Source organism: Branchiostoma belcheri, unplaced genomic scaffold (assembly GCF_001625305.1).
Source record: "Branchiostoma belcheri isolate BF01 breed outbred unplaced genomic scaffold, Haploidv18h27 scaffold286, whole genome shotgun sequence".
Taxonomy (NCBI): Eukaryota; Metazoa; Chordata; class Leptocardii; order Amphioxiformes; family Branchiostomatidae; genus Branchiostoma; species Branchiostoma belcheri.
The window spans coordinates 95,817-109,664 of NW_017803894.1; the positions used below are offsets into that span (position 1 = coordinate 95,817).

Sequence of the window (13,848 nt, forward strand, 5' to 3'; positions counted from 1 at the left end):
TAGTGCGGTCTAGAAGCAATGCAAGAACTACACCCACAAGACGTGATCCAAGTACCGATCTCCATTAGTTTGTACAGACATGAGTTGCCATACATACTATTCTTCCAGGAGTCGTTTAACTACATACTACTATTGTAACAACATGGTAATGCTTATAACTACAACTACATAAACACACACAACATGCAAATTGTACCGAGAGGTCAGAGGTCTATTATAAGATTAAAAACATTCATATTAAATTTTACACTTTGTCGACATTTCTACTACCAACAATATTGTAAGGGATTGGAGGTGTCCACCATAGTTTTTAGCCATTCCCGGATGTGTTCCTTAAACGATGTAGGTGCGGATAGTGTTGTGGAAGTGCGTTATATGATTTAGTGCAGCGGTACAGAAATTTTCGTTTGGCTGAGGCTGTTCTTGGTTTTGGCAGTCTGAAGCCCACCCCCCGCCCCCTGCGCTAGGCGTGTATTGTGTTGGTGTGTAACTGTCTGTAATCGTTTGTGGATTGATCCTGGCTTTTTGGTTGTGAGAAGTTTCTTGAACATAGCCTGAACCTGTCAGAACTTGTAGGGTTGGTTGGTGTTCGAGAGGGTGGGCCATGGTTGGGGACTTATTGGTTGGTGGTTGGGAATAGGTCCTCAGTGATCGGGACGTGGTTGAGAGTCATTACGAGTTGGCACAACGAACTCGCTGTGGTGGGCAAAGGACAGTAATTCGCACAGGTGCAGAGGTCCTATTTTGAATAACCATGATGATTGTATCCAAACCAAATGTCTTTTTTTAATATTGTGTGTTGATATATATTAGCAGTTTCCAGCTGGATGTTTTTTTTTTCATATCATTGAAAAATATAACTTTAAGGCTTGTTTGAGCTACCCGTTAGAACTCAAAAGTTGTCTACACTCAAAAGTATCAACGCTGTCGCCATTTTGATGACGTAAGTTGAACCCAGTGACTGTGCATAAACGTAGCCTCCATAGCATGCCAAAACTGGGGGTTTTGGGGGTCTTCAGGGTCTTTGGGACCTTTTAGGTGATTACATGAAGACAACATGGCCGGCCTGGTTGAATAAACCCCGTTTTTTGACCAGAAAACAGCTGAAGACCACCAAACCCCCAGTTCTATAAGCCTGCTACGGATGCTGGCATAAGCTAAGGTCCCAATTGGGAAAAGGGGCCCTGGCGGGTAGTTCCCGAGCTGTTTTTTACCACTTTCGGACGGGACCCCGACGTGGCCCCGCGGGGCACCCTGCGGCTACCGGGCTGTTTTTTGGCCCGTCGGGGCCCCGATAAGAATTTAATTCTGAGTTAAATTCTACCCGGGCCCCGATGACAAAAAGACGCTGTGACCTCATCGTGAGAACACCGAGAGGTACCCCTCCGGTTGCCGGCATTCCACCGGGACACATTTCTTACGTCACAGACCAGATGAACAGAATAAAGGTGTGTACTTCGTAAACCCGGGTAAAATGGGTGACCTCACAGATCAAATGATCATAACAAATACGTGACTTCTGCATTACGTATAGGTCAATACAAGACATCGTCAGAGAATCTGCCGGGTACCTGCCGGGTGCCTGCCGGATACCGACCAAAGAGGGTGACAAAATTTCTAACAAAATGCTACTGAAGGAAACTTTTAATTGTGACCACGACAGCCGATGCCCGCTCGACTCCTGAACCCGGCCGGGGCCAGCCGGGGCTACATCCCCGACGGGCACAGGCGTAATTGGGACCTTAGCTATAAACGTGCTTTAGCGCTACGGTCCAAAGATTTGTATCTTTGAGAGTGTGCGCATTATCAATACATCAATCATTATTCATAATTAGCAGACCTTTGCAGTGACACTTCAACGGAAGTAAAGCAGGTCAATATGTTAGTTAGGCCACACCATCTTAATTTTATGGATGACATCCAGTGAAGACCCCCAAACTTGTGCGCGCGGGCGAATAAAATAAAAATCCGGACAAAAATAAAAGTGCTACTAAACCACAGGAATACAAAGCTGGTATTGTGAATTTGGGGCAGAACATAGAGACATATACGACAAGCCTGCACGTGCACATGCTGGCTTTTTGTGGAATTTATGAATCGACACTGTACGTATGTACTGAGGTCTTGAGTCCTGGAGCTTCGGTAGCCTGGATGCCATCCCCCAGAGTTACCACCAGCTCCGTATTGTCGCTATATGGCAAGCTACTATATATATATGGACTACCCAGGCCTAGAGCCAGCCTCGGAGGACTTATTTTTTTAGAACAGGCGAAAATCAATGCGCGCGTGGATGTCATCCATAAAATTAAGCCGGTGTGGCCTTAGAAAGCAAACAAAGCAAGGCCGGGTCGGGGCAGGTGGACGCACGTCTACCCGGCCTGTGCCTGTCACACTCGGGACAGTGTACTGGGAGAGAAGACCCGAGAACTTCAACTTGCAGAAACATGCTGTCCTTTCTGGCTCTCCTTTTGACGTGCCATGGTAAGTTAATACATTATAACCACATTTGAAATGGCTGGAATGCAAAAGGAAACTTCTGGAATATAGTGCAAATTTAGAAGTAAGTAGCAATTTTACCAACTACTCACAGTAAATACCCGTACGTAATTCATTGTTGATTAAACTAAGAAATTGTAGTATATTTGATTAACAATAAGATCCACCGTGTCCAATTGAATTGCACCGTACTCGGTTAAATTGTACCTTATTCGGTTACATTGCACCATAGTTGATTACATAGTCCATTGATTGGTCATATTGCACTTTGTTCGGCGCTCCTTGGTCATTATTTTTTTAACTTAGCTCACTTTACTTCCTTTCCTTTTCTCGGAACGTCTTTCATCTATCATTTTTTTTTACATTCCAAAATGTAATCACAAGACGTAGTGACGGCACACTCAAGTTTTTTCAACTTATATTAATGCCACCACCAACACAGGGGACAATACAATACTCATTTTCACCTGAGTTAAGCGAGGAAAGTCGTATAAAGTGCCTTTCCCAAGGACACAAGATCGGTGGCATGTCAGGACTCGAACCCTGGGCCTCTTGGTTCAGAGTCGAGCACTCTGCCGCTACGCCACACGACCCCACTATTTCATCTATCATTATCTTTCATCTATCACTTCTATTCTACCGTGTGTTTTCCATGACCAGTGGCCCATGGAGCAGAAGTGTGCTATGGCGACCTGGGCTGTTTCTCTAACATCGCCCCGTTCTGGGGACTGAACCGGCCGCTGTCGGCTCTGCCTGACGCCCCTGACGTCATCGGGACCAAGTTCTACCTGTACACCCGCGCTAACCCAACTATGGCGCTCAGGGTTAGTCTTTATCAACTGCAATGGAATTTTTAAGCAAGAATAGAACTAAATAGTTCTAAATAGACACAACTAAGTAATGCTATTTTCAGCCAATATGTTACAAAACACGTTATTCGCACTCCAGTAGGTAATACATAGGCCGTACTAGTATACAAAGTTGACTGACCACTTAATGCACTAGAATGTAAATATCCACATCCGCATCCTTAAACAGTTTGATAAGTCAATATAGTTTTCTTATAATTAGTTTCACAACCATATATTTCACCGTGCCCACAATAAGATATACGGTTGTGAAACTACGGAAACTATGTAGAATCAGAATGGCGTGATCATATGTATATTTCAAGTGTCTAACAAAGCGGTTCTTAATATAAAGTAAACAAGAAACGGTTTTAAAAAATATGCTGGTCGGTGGCTAGCCGGGTAATGCTATTAAAGGTCACATTTCCAAACCGGGGCCTGGCATGAGCACTAATTGTGTATACTCTTAATACAAATTGTTTATTTTTCGTTCACGCAAACAACCCGGCCGGGCCCCGTCTTGGAAATGTGACCGTGCCCTAATGCTTAGGTCACATTTCCGAACCGTGGCCCGGCCGGGCTGTTTGTTTGTTTGAACGAAAAATTAACAATTCATATCAAGAATATAAAGAAATAGTGCCCTGCCCATGATTGTTACTAAGAACTTTTCTGCGTTTTGTTGTCTTTCATATCGTATTTTTCGTTCCAAAAAGCTGCCCGGCTGGGCCCCGTGTGGGAATTGTGACCTCAGCATTATGCTTTGTTTTCATTTATATGGTAATTTTATCCGACATCCGACATCCAACCATCCAACCATATGGGACGAACGAAGAACGTAACGTGATATTCAGTAAGGGGTCTTAAACCACATTTGCTCTTGTGGGGCCCCTGGAAAAATCAGAAACTAGACAAACTAAGGATATAACTACTCTTGGTGTTGTTATGTTTGTTGTTAGGAACGTTTGGTTGCCGGCTCGCTCTCCACGTTTTCGGCATCGCACTTCAGCACGGCCAGGCCGAATATGATGATCATCCACGGGTTTACCCACAGTGCACAGCACGACTGGGTCCAGGTCATGGTAGATGAACTGCTGAAGAAGGTAGGTCATAGATTCTCTTCGGGAGATCTCCTGGATACTTTCATTGATAGGAAATACAGAAATCACTAGAAGGAGATTCCTGGGGGGATAACCCCAACAAAACTACATGACATTATAATTATAACAAAAGATTAAAGATGAACTAACAAAGGTCAACTAGAAATAGATAAACTTATCGTGAACAAGACGAAATCGTAACTAACTCATCAACAATCAAATGAAATAAGGTAACATAGAAGTAATTATAATCGTTCAGATATCAAATCATAATGGTAGATAGTCAAAAGGTATGTAAACTTAAAAGTAAATAACTAAAAGTGTAGTTTGAATATCAATGGAAAGAAATATAAATAATCAAATCAAAGAGGCGTGGAAAGTCAAATAATGTGTGGATTGTTGCCTTGTCACTCCGCAGGAAGACGCTAATGTGATCACGGTGGAGTGGTCAGAAGGAGCAGAGCTGACGGGGTCTTACGAACAAGCCGTGGCCAACACCCGGGTGGTGGGAGCGCAGGTCGCCGAGCTCGTCAACTACATGGGGACGTACGACGTGTCCGGGCCGGAGTCTCTGTCGGGGCAGAACTTCCACCTCATCGGCCACAGTCTGGGCGCGCAGATCGCAGGGTATGCCGGGGACATTCTGGGCAACCTTGCGAGGATCACGGGTAAATAGAAAACCGTTTCACGGATCATATAATTATTGCATGCTGGGAGACGAGGTGACACTATGGGAAGTGCAGGTCATTACGATGTCAACAGCAAGTAGGCATCCCTACCCATACAGCCCCGCGTCTCCGAGTATGCAATTGAATACATCTAACGTAAACGAAGCAATCAAACACATGATACCGCAGGAAGTACTACCGATGTGTTAAGGTGTCCTCACTGGCTAATTTGGCATCGTTTTGTCACAAAGAAATTTAGAAAGAACTGAAGTTGTACTAAAGATTGATACCTGGTTACAATGAATATGATTTTATGGACCATATCGATGTTTTCATCATATTTTATTGCCCCAAATATATAATTATCTTTAAAGTTATAATACAGCACATAAAAGTATGATTTTCATGTGCATAATGGTCAAGGCTACAAATGTACGTTTGCACAAATCTATATCTACTAATTACCCCCAATAACTAGATTTTAATTAGGCTCTATAATAACTACAAGAGGACACAGATAGCAGGATACAGTTAGAGGGCCTGCCATATATCATATATGAATGTACTTGAGTAGGAATAAACAGAGCAATAGTTTGTTAGGTTAGGCCATGTGGAGGTAAACATTATACATTTTCTTCCTTACCTTTCTCCTCCCCGCGTGTTTCAGCTCTTGATGCCGCCGAGCCGTACTTTGACGGGATGGACGCCGTGGTCAGGCTGGACCCGACCGACGCTCGCTTCGTGGACGTCATCCACACCGACGGGTCCCCGTTCATCGGTACGCTGGGGATGGGGACTAACCTCCCCATCGGCCACGTGGACTTCTACCCGAACAACGGCATGTACCAGCCCGGATGTAACGACAACGTCGTGTCAACAGTGGTCGCTACCGGAGTCGGGCTGCTCACGGATGGATATGACGGTCAGGCAGCGACTAGTTTGGTTAGAGTAGAAAATAGCGTGGATAGACAGACTACCCCTATGGGATTTATTAAGTGAGTGAGTGAGGGAGTTAGTTAGTGAGTTAGTAAGAGAGTGAGTGAGTGAGTGAGTGAGTGAGTAAGTGAGTAAGTAAGTACGTGATTGAGTAAGTGATTAAGTGATTGAGTAAGTGATTTAGTAACTGAGTGAGTGATTGAGTAAGCAAGTAACTGAGTGAGTGAGTGAATGAGTAAGTGATTGAGTAAGCAAGTAACTGAGTAATTGAGCGAGGGAGTGTGTGTGTGAGTGAGTGAGTGAGTGAGTGAGTGAGTGAGTGAGTGAGTGGGTGAGTGAGTGAGTGAGTGAGTGAGTGAGTGAGTGAGTAAGTGAGTGAGTGAGTGAGTGAGTGAGTGAGTGGGTGGGTGAGTTAATGAGTAGGTGATTGAGTGAGTGGGTGAGTGAGTGAGTGAATGAGTGGGTGGGTGGGTGATTGAGCGGGTGATTGAGTGAGTGGGTGAGTGAGTTAATGAGTAAGTGATTGAGTGAGTGAGTGATTGAGTGAGAGAGTGATTGAGTGATTGAGTGAGTGAGTGAGAGAATGAGTGAGTAAGCGATTAAGTAATTGAGTGAGTAAGTGGTTGAATGAGTGAGTGAGAGAATGAGTGAGTAAGCGATTAAGTGATTGAGAGTGATTGAGTGAATGAGTAAGTGAGTGAGTAAGTGATTGATTAAGTGATTGAGTGATTGAGTGAGTGAGTGAATGAGAGTGAATGAGTGAGTGAATGGGTGAGTGAGTGAGTGAGTGAGTGAGTGAGTAAGCTTAGACTATCTAAATATTATCAATAGCTTCCTCGTACCGGTACTGTGGCAGAATGAATCACTGATTCTACCAGATCAAGTCTCTACTCTGATATATTTTCATATATACTACATATAACGAATGAATGTCAGTTCTATATCCCCAACCCATGTCCTGTCTGTACCTTCCCTTTTGTGTATCCAGGTGCTGAGGCAGCTTTGGCATGTAGTCACCTGAAGGCCCTCGACTTCTTCACCGAGTCCATCAACTCAGAATGTCCCTTCACGGCCTACCCCTGCGACAGGTAGGAATGAATGAATTGCTTGATGGATGAATGAATGACTGGATGAATGAATGAATGAATGAATGAATGAATGAATGGATGAATAAATGGATGAATGAATGAATGAATGAATGCATAAATGAATGAATGAATGAATGAATGAATGAATGAATGAATGAATGAATGAATGAATGAAGCTTTATCACTGTGTCTTGCACTTTTAAAACACGCCAAGCGGTGGGCTTATATAAGGCATCAATAGAATATCCAAGAGTCCAGAGACTGAGGTACAGATATAATCAACTAAAACTGAACAAAATAATTTGAATGAATGAATTAACAAAGTAAATAAGATGCTATGTAGGTGTACAGAGATGAACAATCCTTCAACTTGGATGTCGAATCATAAATGCAAATAAACAGAATCTGTAAATAAAAATGCGGGGTTGTGTGGCGTAGCGGCAGAGTGCTCGACTCGGACTCAAGAGGTCCAGGGTTCGAGTCCTGACATACCACCGATCTTGTGCCCTTGGGAAAGGCACTTTACATGACTTTCCTTACTTCGCTCAGGTGAAAAGGAGTATTGTATTGTTCCCTGTGTTGGTGGCGGCATTAATATAAGTTGAAAAAAACTTGAACGTGCCGTCACCATGTCTCGTGATTACATGTTGGAATATATAAAAGAATGATAAACAGAGAATTCACAAAACACTGCTTATCACCGAAGAATTGATGTCACTTGTCTTGTTTGAAAATTTCTAAATTCCAAGATCAAACTATGACTGCAAAGTTTCTATTGAAAGGCGTTTTTTGCAGGTGTTGATCCGCGCTACAGCTCCGTTATTGTAGTGTAATCATTGCAGCAGGGGACTAGTACTTATACCTCCATGAAATATATGAGTTTTTGTAAATGTTTTTACACAGTACACTACAGTACAGAACAAAATAACACAGGTTTTTGTTTTCAAAAACACAGCTAAATACAGTAGCACCTTTGGCCTGAAATAGGTCAGGCTGTAATAGATATGGTCAACTGTACATGTAGTCTATTGCAAAGGGAGAACCTCATTAATCAAATCGGTAGGCGCGCTGCCTCCACATGTGTTATGCGTTAGAGGAACTCTTTGACAGCCGGTGTTTTGTTGCATAACCCGCACATCTGTTTTCCCTTCCTTGCAAAAGATACAAAATCCGGAAGTTCTGCTGCAGTACCAAGGTCAGCCACCAGGAGGCCCATATTTGACCTGATGTCCTTTGTCTTTGAAATGACTTCGAACTCACGACATACCTAATGAAAGGCGAACACTTTACTCACATGGCCATTGCATTGTCTACTATGTAAATCTGTTCTAACGTTCTTCCTCTTCAGCTATGACAAGTTCACCCAGGGCTTCTGTCTGAGCTGTCCTAGCGCCAGTAGCTGTTCCCAGATCGGGGTTCGCGCTAGGGACCACTACGGCGCCCGGGGGTCCATGTACCTGATGACCACCGACGGAGCCAACGGAAAATACTGCGGTATATAAACTGTTGTGTCCCACACCATGCCTGTCCCAAACCGTGCCTGTCCCAAACCGTGCCTGGGCGGGCACAAAACGGGACACAGCCTGACTGTCCAGAACCGTGCCCGGAAGTGCTATCAATCATAGTGATTGGCGGTACCAGGCACGGTTGGGGACAAGGCCATCGCGTGTCCCGAACTGTGCTCAGTACCCGGGCACGGTTTGGGGCACGCACCGGGTGTCCAAAACCATGCCCAAGCACGGTTTGGGACAAGGCATCCGCGTGTCCCGAACTGTCCTCAGTCCCCGGGCATGGTTTGGGACACGCGCCGAGTGTCCTAAACCATGCCCAGGCACGGTTTGGGACAAGGCACGGTTCGGGACACAACATAAATTTACGATCTTCGTTAGGGGTGTAGAAGTATGTATACGTATGGACCATATATTTTGTACCATTTTTCTGTTTTTGTTTGTTTGTTTTTGTTTTCTTTTACGAAGTAGGTTGAGTCAATGAAACCCTACTCCATTACAAATAAGTACGATTTTGGAAGTGGAGGTACCAAATATGATGCCTTGTGAGCGTGATAAAAGTTCGAAACACAGCTATTTTGTTTCTATTGTGGTGTTTTGTGGTGGTGACACAGTACGAGTGCGCCTCGTGTAGGTTGAATCAGCTACAGCCATAAATGTAAAAATGTGAGATGGTGACACAAAGATGTTGAAAAGTGAATAACAATAGCACAAAGATTTTTTAGATTATGATATTTACAATTTGTGGTGCATAAAACCGACTGTCTAATGGATGGAATAGGGATGTACAAAAATATTAGTAATGCCTAACAACATGGATATTCTTATCTTGAAAGTTCATCTGTGTTGGTAGAAATCATTATGAAGCAAGTTTAAACTGTAATTTCCAACACAACAAATTGAACTCACCCAAATTTTCGACTGTACAACTCCAGTCTTTGTCATGGAATGAGCAATCCTTTCGTCCAGAGACGGGGGGCGCCACAGATTTTCTGCAACCTATGATCCACTGCTCACGGAGTCACGTGTGTTATCTGCGTGAGGTCACGGAAGCGGTGGATTGCTCATTCCTTGACAAAGACTGGAGTTGTACAGTCGAAAATTTGGGTGAGTCCAATTTGTTGTGTTGGAAATTGCAGTTTATACTTGCTTCATAACATGGATCTTCATTTCGCACAGCTTACCACTACAAGGTGCAGGTGACGTCATCCAGTCCGATGGCGGCGGCTGCCGGCCGGATATACGTCACGTTCCAGGGTCCGAGCGGCATCACGGACTCCATGGAGGTCACCACGTACGTCATACAGACATGAGCAAACACTTAGGTCACACCTAATTTTATGGATGACATCCTCTCAAGACCCCCAAACTAGTGCGCGCGGGCGAATAAAAATAATTCCGGCCAAAAATAAAAATGCTACTGAACCACAGGAATACAAAGCTTGTATGATAATTGTGAATTTGCGACAGTAGATAGTAACGTATACGACAAGCCGGCAATACGTACTGAGTTCTTTAGTCGTTGAGCTTCGGTAGCCTGGGTGCCCCGCTCCGTAACGTTGCTAATTCTATCATGGACTACCCAGGTCTACAGCCAGGCCAGAGCCTCGGTGGACGTGATCTTTTTTTTTAGAACAGACGAAAATCAATGAGCGCGCGGATGTCATCCATAAAATTAAGTCGGTGTGGCCATACGTCATTTACATGCAGGGATGTCTGTTAGGTCAACAGCAACTTCCAGCCTATTTGTACTATTTGTACCACTAAAAGAGGTCACATTTTAGCTAACGTGTGTATAAATTCATATCCATATGTGTATGCAGGCATAAACAATACCTATTACTTGCACCTATAGCTAGGTTCAACAACTAAGGCTATCGTCCAACGTTTCCCCCGCATGTCATAGCCGGCTTTACGGCCCCATCCGAAATGAATAGTACAACCCGCCCGAATTGTACCTAAGGCGACAGCAAGTAAATTTATATGGATGACATCAGCGCCCGCATTAAATTTCGCCTGATTTTGGAAAAAAACAAGAAATTTTGTTGCCTTCTGACAGTGGTCAACATGCCAAAAATGGGCAAAGATGTCTGTTGCCATGCCGGTATGTGGATGGCAGATAACTATGAAGAGAGGAGACAAGAAAAGGCTCTGATTTAATGTTTTGTTTCGTACTTTGTACAAATGCTTTTGATTCAGTGGGAACATAACATATACACAGCCAGTCAGAGTCAACACATTTTTTAACCTTGTTTTTTTTTCGGCCCGCCTTGCTTTTATTCGCCCGCTCACATTAGATTTGGAGTCTGCGGAGGATGTCATCCATAAAATTTACTTGCTGTGGCCTAAACGGGGTTTAAGCATCTACCCTCTAGATTCATAAAATTTGAATATATGACAAACGAAACAGCTAGTGCTTACCACTTTGATTAAACACTGGATATTGAGGATTTTCGTATACACAACCAGTACTTCTCTCACCTTGCATGGTTACGTTATAATGTCTATCAGGCATCATAGCTTCTGACTGGAGTTCTGCTTCTCTCCGCTTTACATGTAAGCGATGTTGGAGGTACGTGACAAAAACGCAATCCCAAACCTGATTCATCGTGAATGTGTGACAGTGGCTTTAAAGTGCTCATGACACCAAAATGACTTCAGCTGATTTTAATTGGCATAACTAGTATTACCTGGGTAACAGACACATTTGCAATAAATGTGCACTGTTCTCCGGCTACATTAGAAATTTTAATGCCCCGCCTTGGGAAAGTCAGCACAAGCCAGTCCTGGTAGGCGATTTGTATCTCCACGGTTTATTTTTTAATGTTTGTACTTTTTTTCCTGAGCTGATGTCATCCAGTAATGTCAGCTCAGTAAAAGGCACAGAAATGCAAAAAATAAAAAAATAAATAAATAAATATGCAAATAGAGATGACCGAAGTGGGCGATTGGGAAGCTTGATAGAGAGTTTCCAAAAAGTCGAAGGCCGTACAAGCGCAATTTCTCATTCATTATGATTGGAACAAACTCCAAGTGACTATATTTTATGTACACTTCCGATATCTGTATGTATTCTACAGACTTTTTTGGTGTCATTTGGTTTTTAATCAGTTTCTCTACGCACTCTCTCTAGTGACAACATGGCGCTGAACGCGGGTGTGACGTACCAGAAGACTGTGATCAGTCCGGAGCAGATCGGTGACGTCACAACGGTTCACGTCCGGTTCGCCCGGTCCAGCAGTCTGTGGGACATCTTCGCCGCCCAGTACTACACCCTCAACAAGGTCACCATTACAGCAGGGGAGACTCAGACTGGGTACGTACAGCAACACTTTCCACACTTCACGCAGGGTACGTACAGCACCATATTCCACACTTCACCCAGGGTACGTACAGCAACACTTTCCACACTTCACTCAGGGTACGTACAGCACCACTTTCCACCCTTCACTCAGGGTACGTACAGCAACACTTTCAACACTTCACTCAGGGTACGTATAGCAACACTTTCCACACTTCACCCAGGGTACGTACAGCATCACTTTCCACACTTCTCTCAGGGTACGTACAGCAACACTTTCCACACTTCACCCAGGGTACGTACAGCACCATGCACTTTCCACACTTCACTCAGGGTACGTACAGCAACACTTTCCACACTTCACCCAGGGTACGTACAGCACCACTTTCCACACTTCACTCAGGGTACGTACAGCACCACTTTCCACACTTCACCCAGGGTACGTACAGCAACACTTTCCACACTTCACCCAGGGTACGTACAGCACCATGCACTTTCCACACTTCACCCAGGGTACGTACAGCACCACTTTCCACACTTCACTCAGGGTACGCACAGCAACACTTTCCACACTTCACCCAGTGTACGTACAGCACCATGCACTTTCCACACTTCACTCAGGGTACGTACAGTGACACTTTCCACATTTAACTCTGGTCCCCTTTTTTGGACATCAGACTAAGTTTGCACGAAAGCTGATAGTAGAATCAGTAATTAAGTTTTTTGTTTTGTTTTTCTTTCATAGCTACCGATTCTGCGCGGGTGACTCCCAGATCAGAAACGGGGAGACCGTGACACTGACCGCTTCAGGAGGGGAGTGTTGAGAAAACGTCTTCGGTCACAAAAATACAGAAAAGAAAAAAATCATCGACTCCGAGATATGTGAAGTAATAAAGTTTACCATTAGTGATGATCACCTGGGCTCTTTCCGTGATGAACATTGAAGTATTTTCTGGGTTTATATTCGCCTATTAAAATATGCTGGTTTCGAACGTGGGTAATAATTGAAAGTTGAGGCTCCCTGTGACATGACAAACACGTCAGGACACGGTATCAGGCAGCCAGGTCTAGACAAGAGCTATTTGCAATTCAAGGCCTTCACATTTGACCTAGCAATTTAAACGTGCGTGCAGTTTAAACCATGAACAGTCTTAGGGGATCCATTCACCAGATTTCCATCCCCAGAATGCATTGCGAAAACAGGGGTCTAAACCTCATTTGCATAGGACAGGAAGGAATCGGAATGATCCTGGTGACGTTTGCTTTTCACTGTGTTTTAAGGTGTTGGGGCATTTTATGCTCAACATTAATTAGATAACTATGGGTCGAATCAACAAACATAGAATGAAGTTTTTGTGTTCTTTTCAACATGTGGTTTGTAACGTTACACGTTACGGCATCAGTATAGCGTTACCACTATAACGTTACAAACAATTCATTTCAAGAAAGTCATTCTCTATTTGTTGTCAGATTCAACCAATAATAATTAAATTAAACTTGAGCATAAAATGCCCCAATACTCGTACCTCAAAACACTGAAAAACAAGCTGTTTAACGTCACCAGGATCATTCCGATACCTTCCTGTCCTATGCAAATGAGGTTTAGACCCCTGTTTTTGCAATGCATTCTGGGGATGGGAAACTCGTGAATTAAGAAAATGTAGTTAGGATATATAAAGAAGTTGAAAATTCACTGATTAAGAAACATAACTTAATCAGGATACTAAATGCTGTGCAATAGCAGGTCGATTTTGCAAACAATTGTTATCAGCAAGCAGCAAAGATGACTTCAGTATAACGCAGTGCATATTTTATTAAGTGCGTATTGACAAACATTCAGTCATGACAGGGGTCTAAACCTCATTTGCATAGGACAGAAAAGCATAAGAATGATCCTGTTGATGTT

General features: G+C 43.6%; 1 protein-coding gene across 1 annotated transcript; it reads left to right on the plus strand.

Moving 5' to 3' along the window:
• The first annotated feature begins 2,170 nt into the window (after positions 1-2,170).
• On the plus strand, positions 2,171-12,798 carry LOC109472853 (inactive pancreatic lipase-related protein 1-like). The gene is made up of 10 exons (XM_019772712.1): positions 2,171-2,481; positions 3,157-3,320; positions 4,301-4,444; positions 4,860-5,109; positions 5,777-6,031; positions 7,034-7,133; positions 8,482-8,627; positions 9,821-9,935; positions 11,775-11,957; positions 12,688-12,798. The coding sequence occupies exons 1-10, from the start codon at positions 2,445-2,447 to the stop codon at positions 12,764-12,766; spliced, it is 1,473 nt and encodes a 490-aa protein (XP_019628271.1). The 5' UTR covers positions 2,171-2,444; the 3' UTR covers positions 12,767-12,798.
• Positions 12,799-13,848: the final 1,050 nt, after the last annotated feature.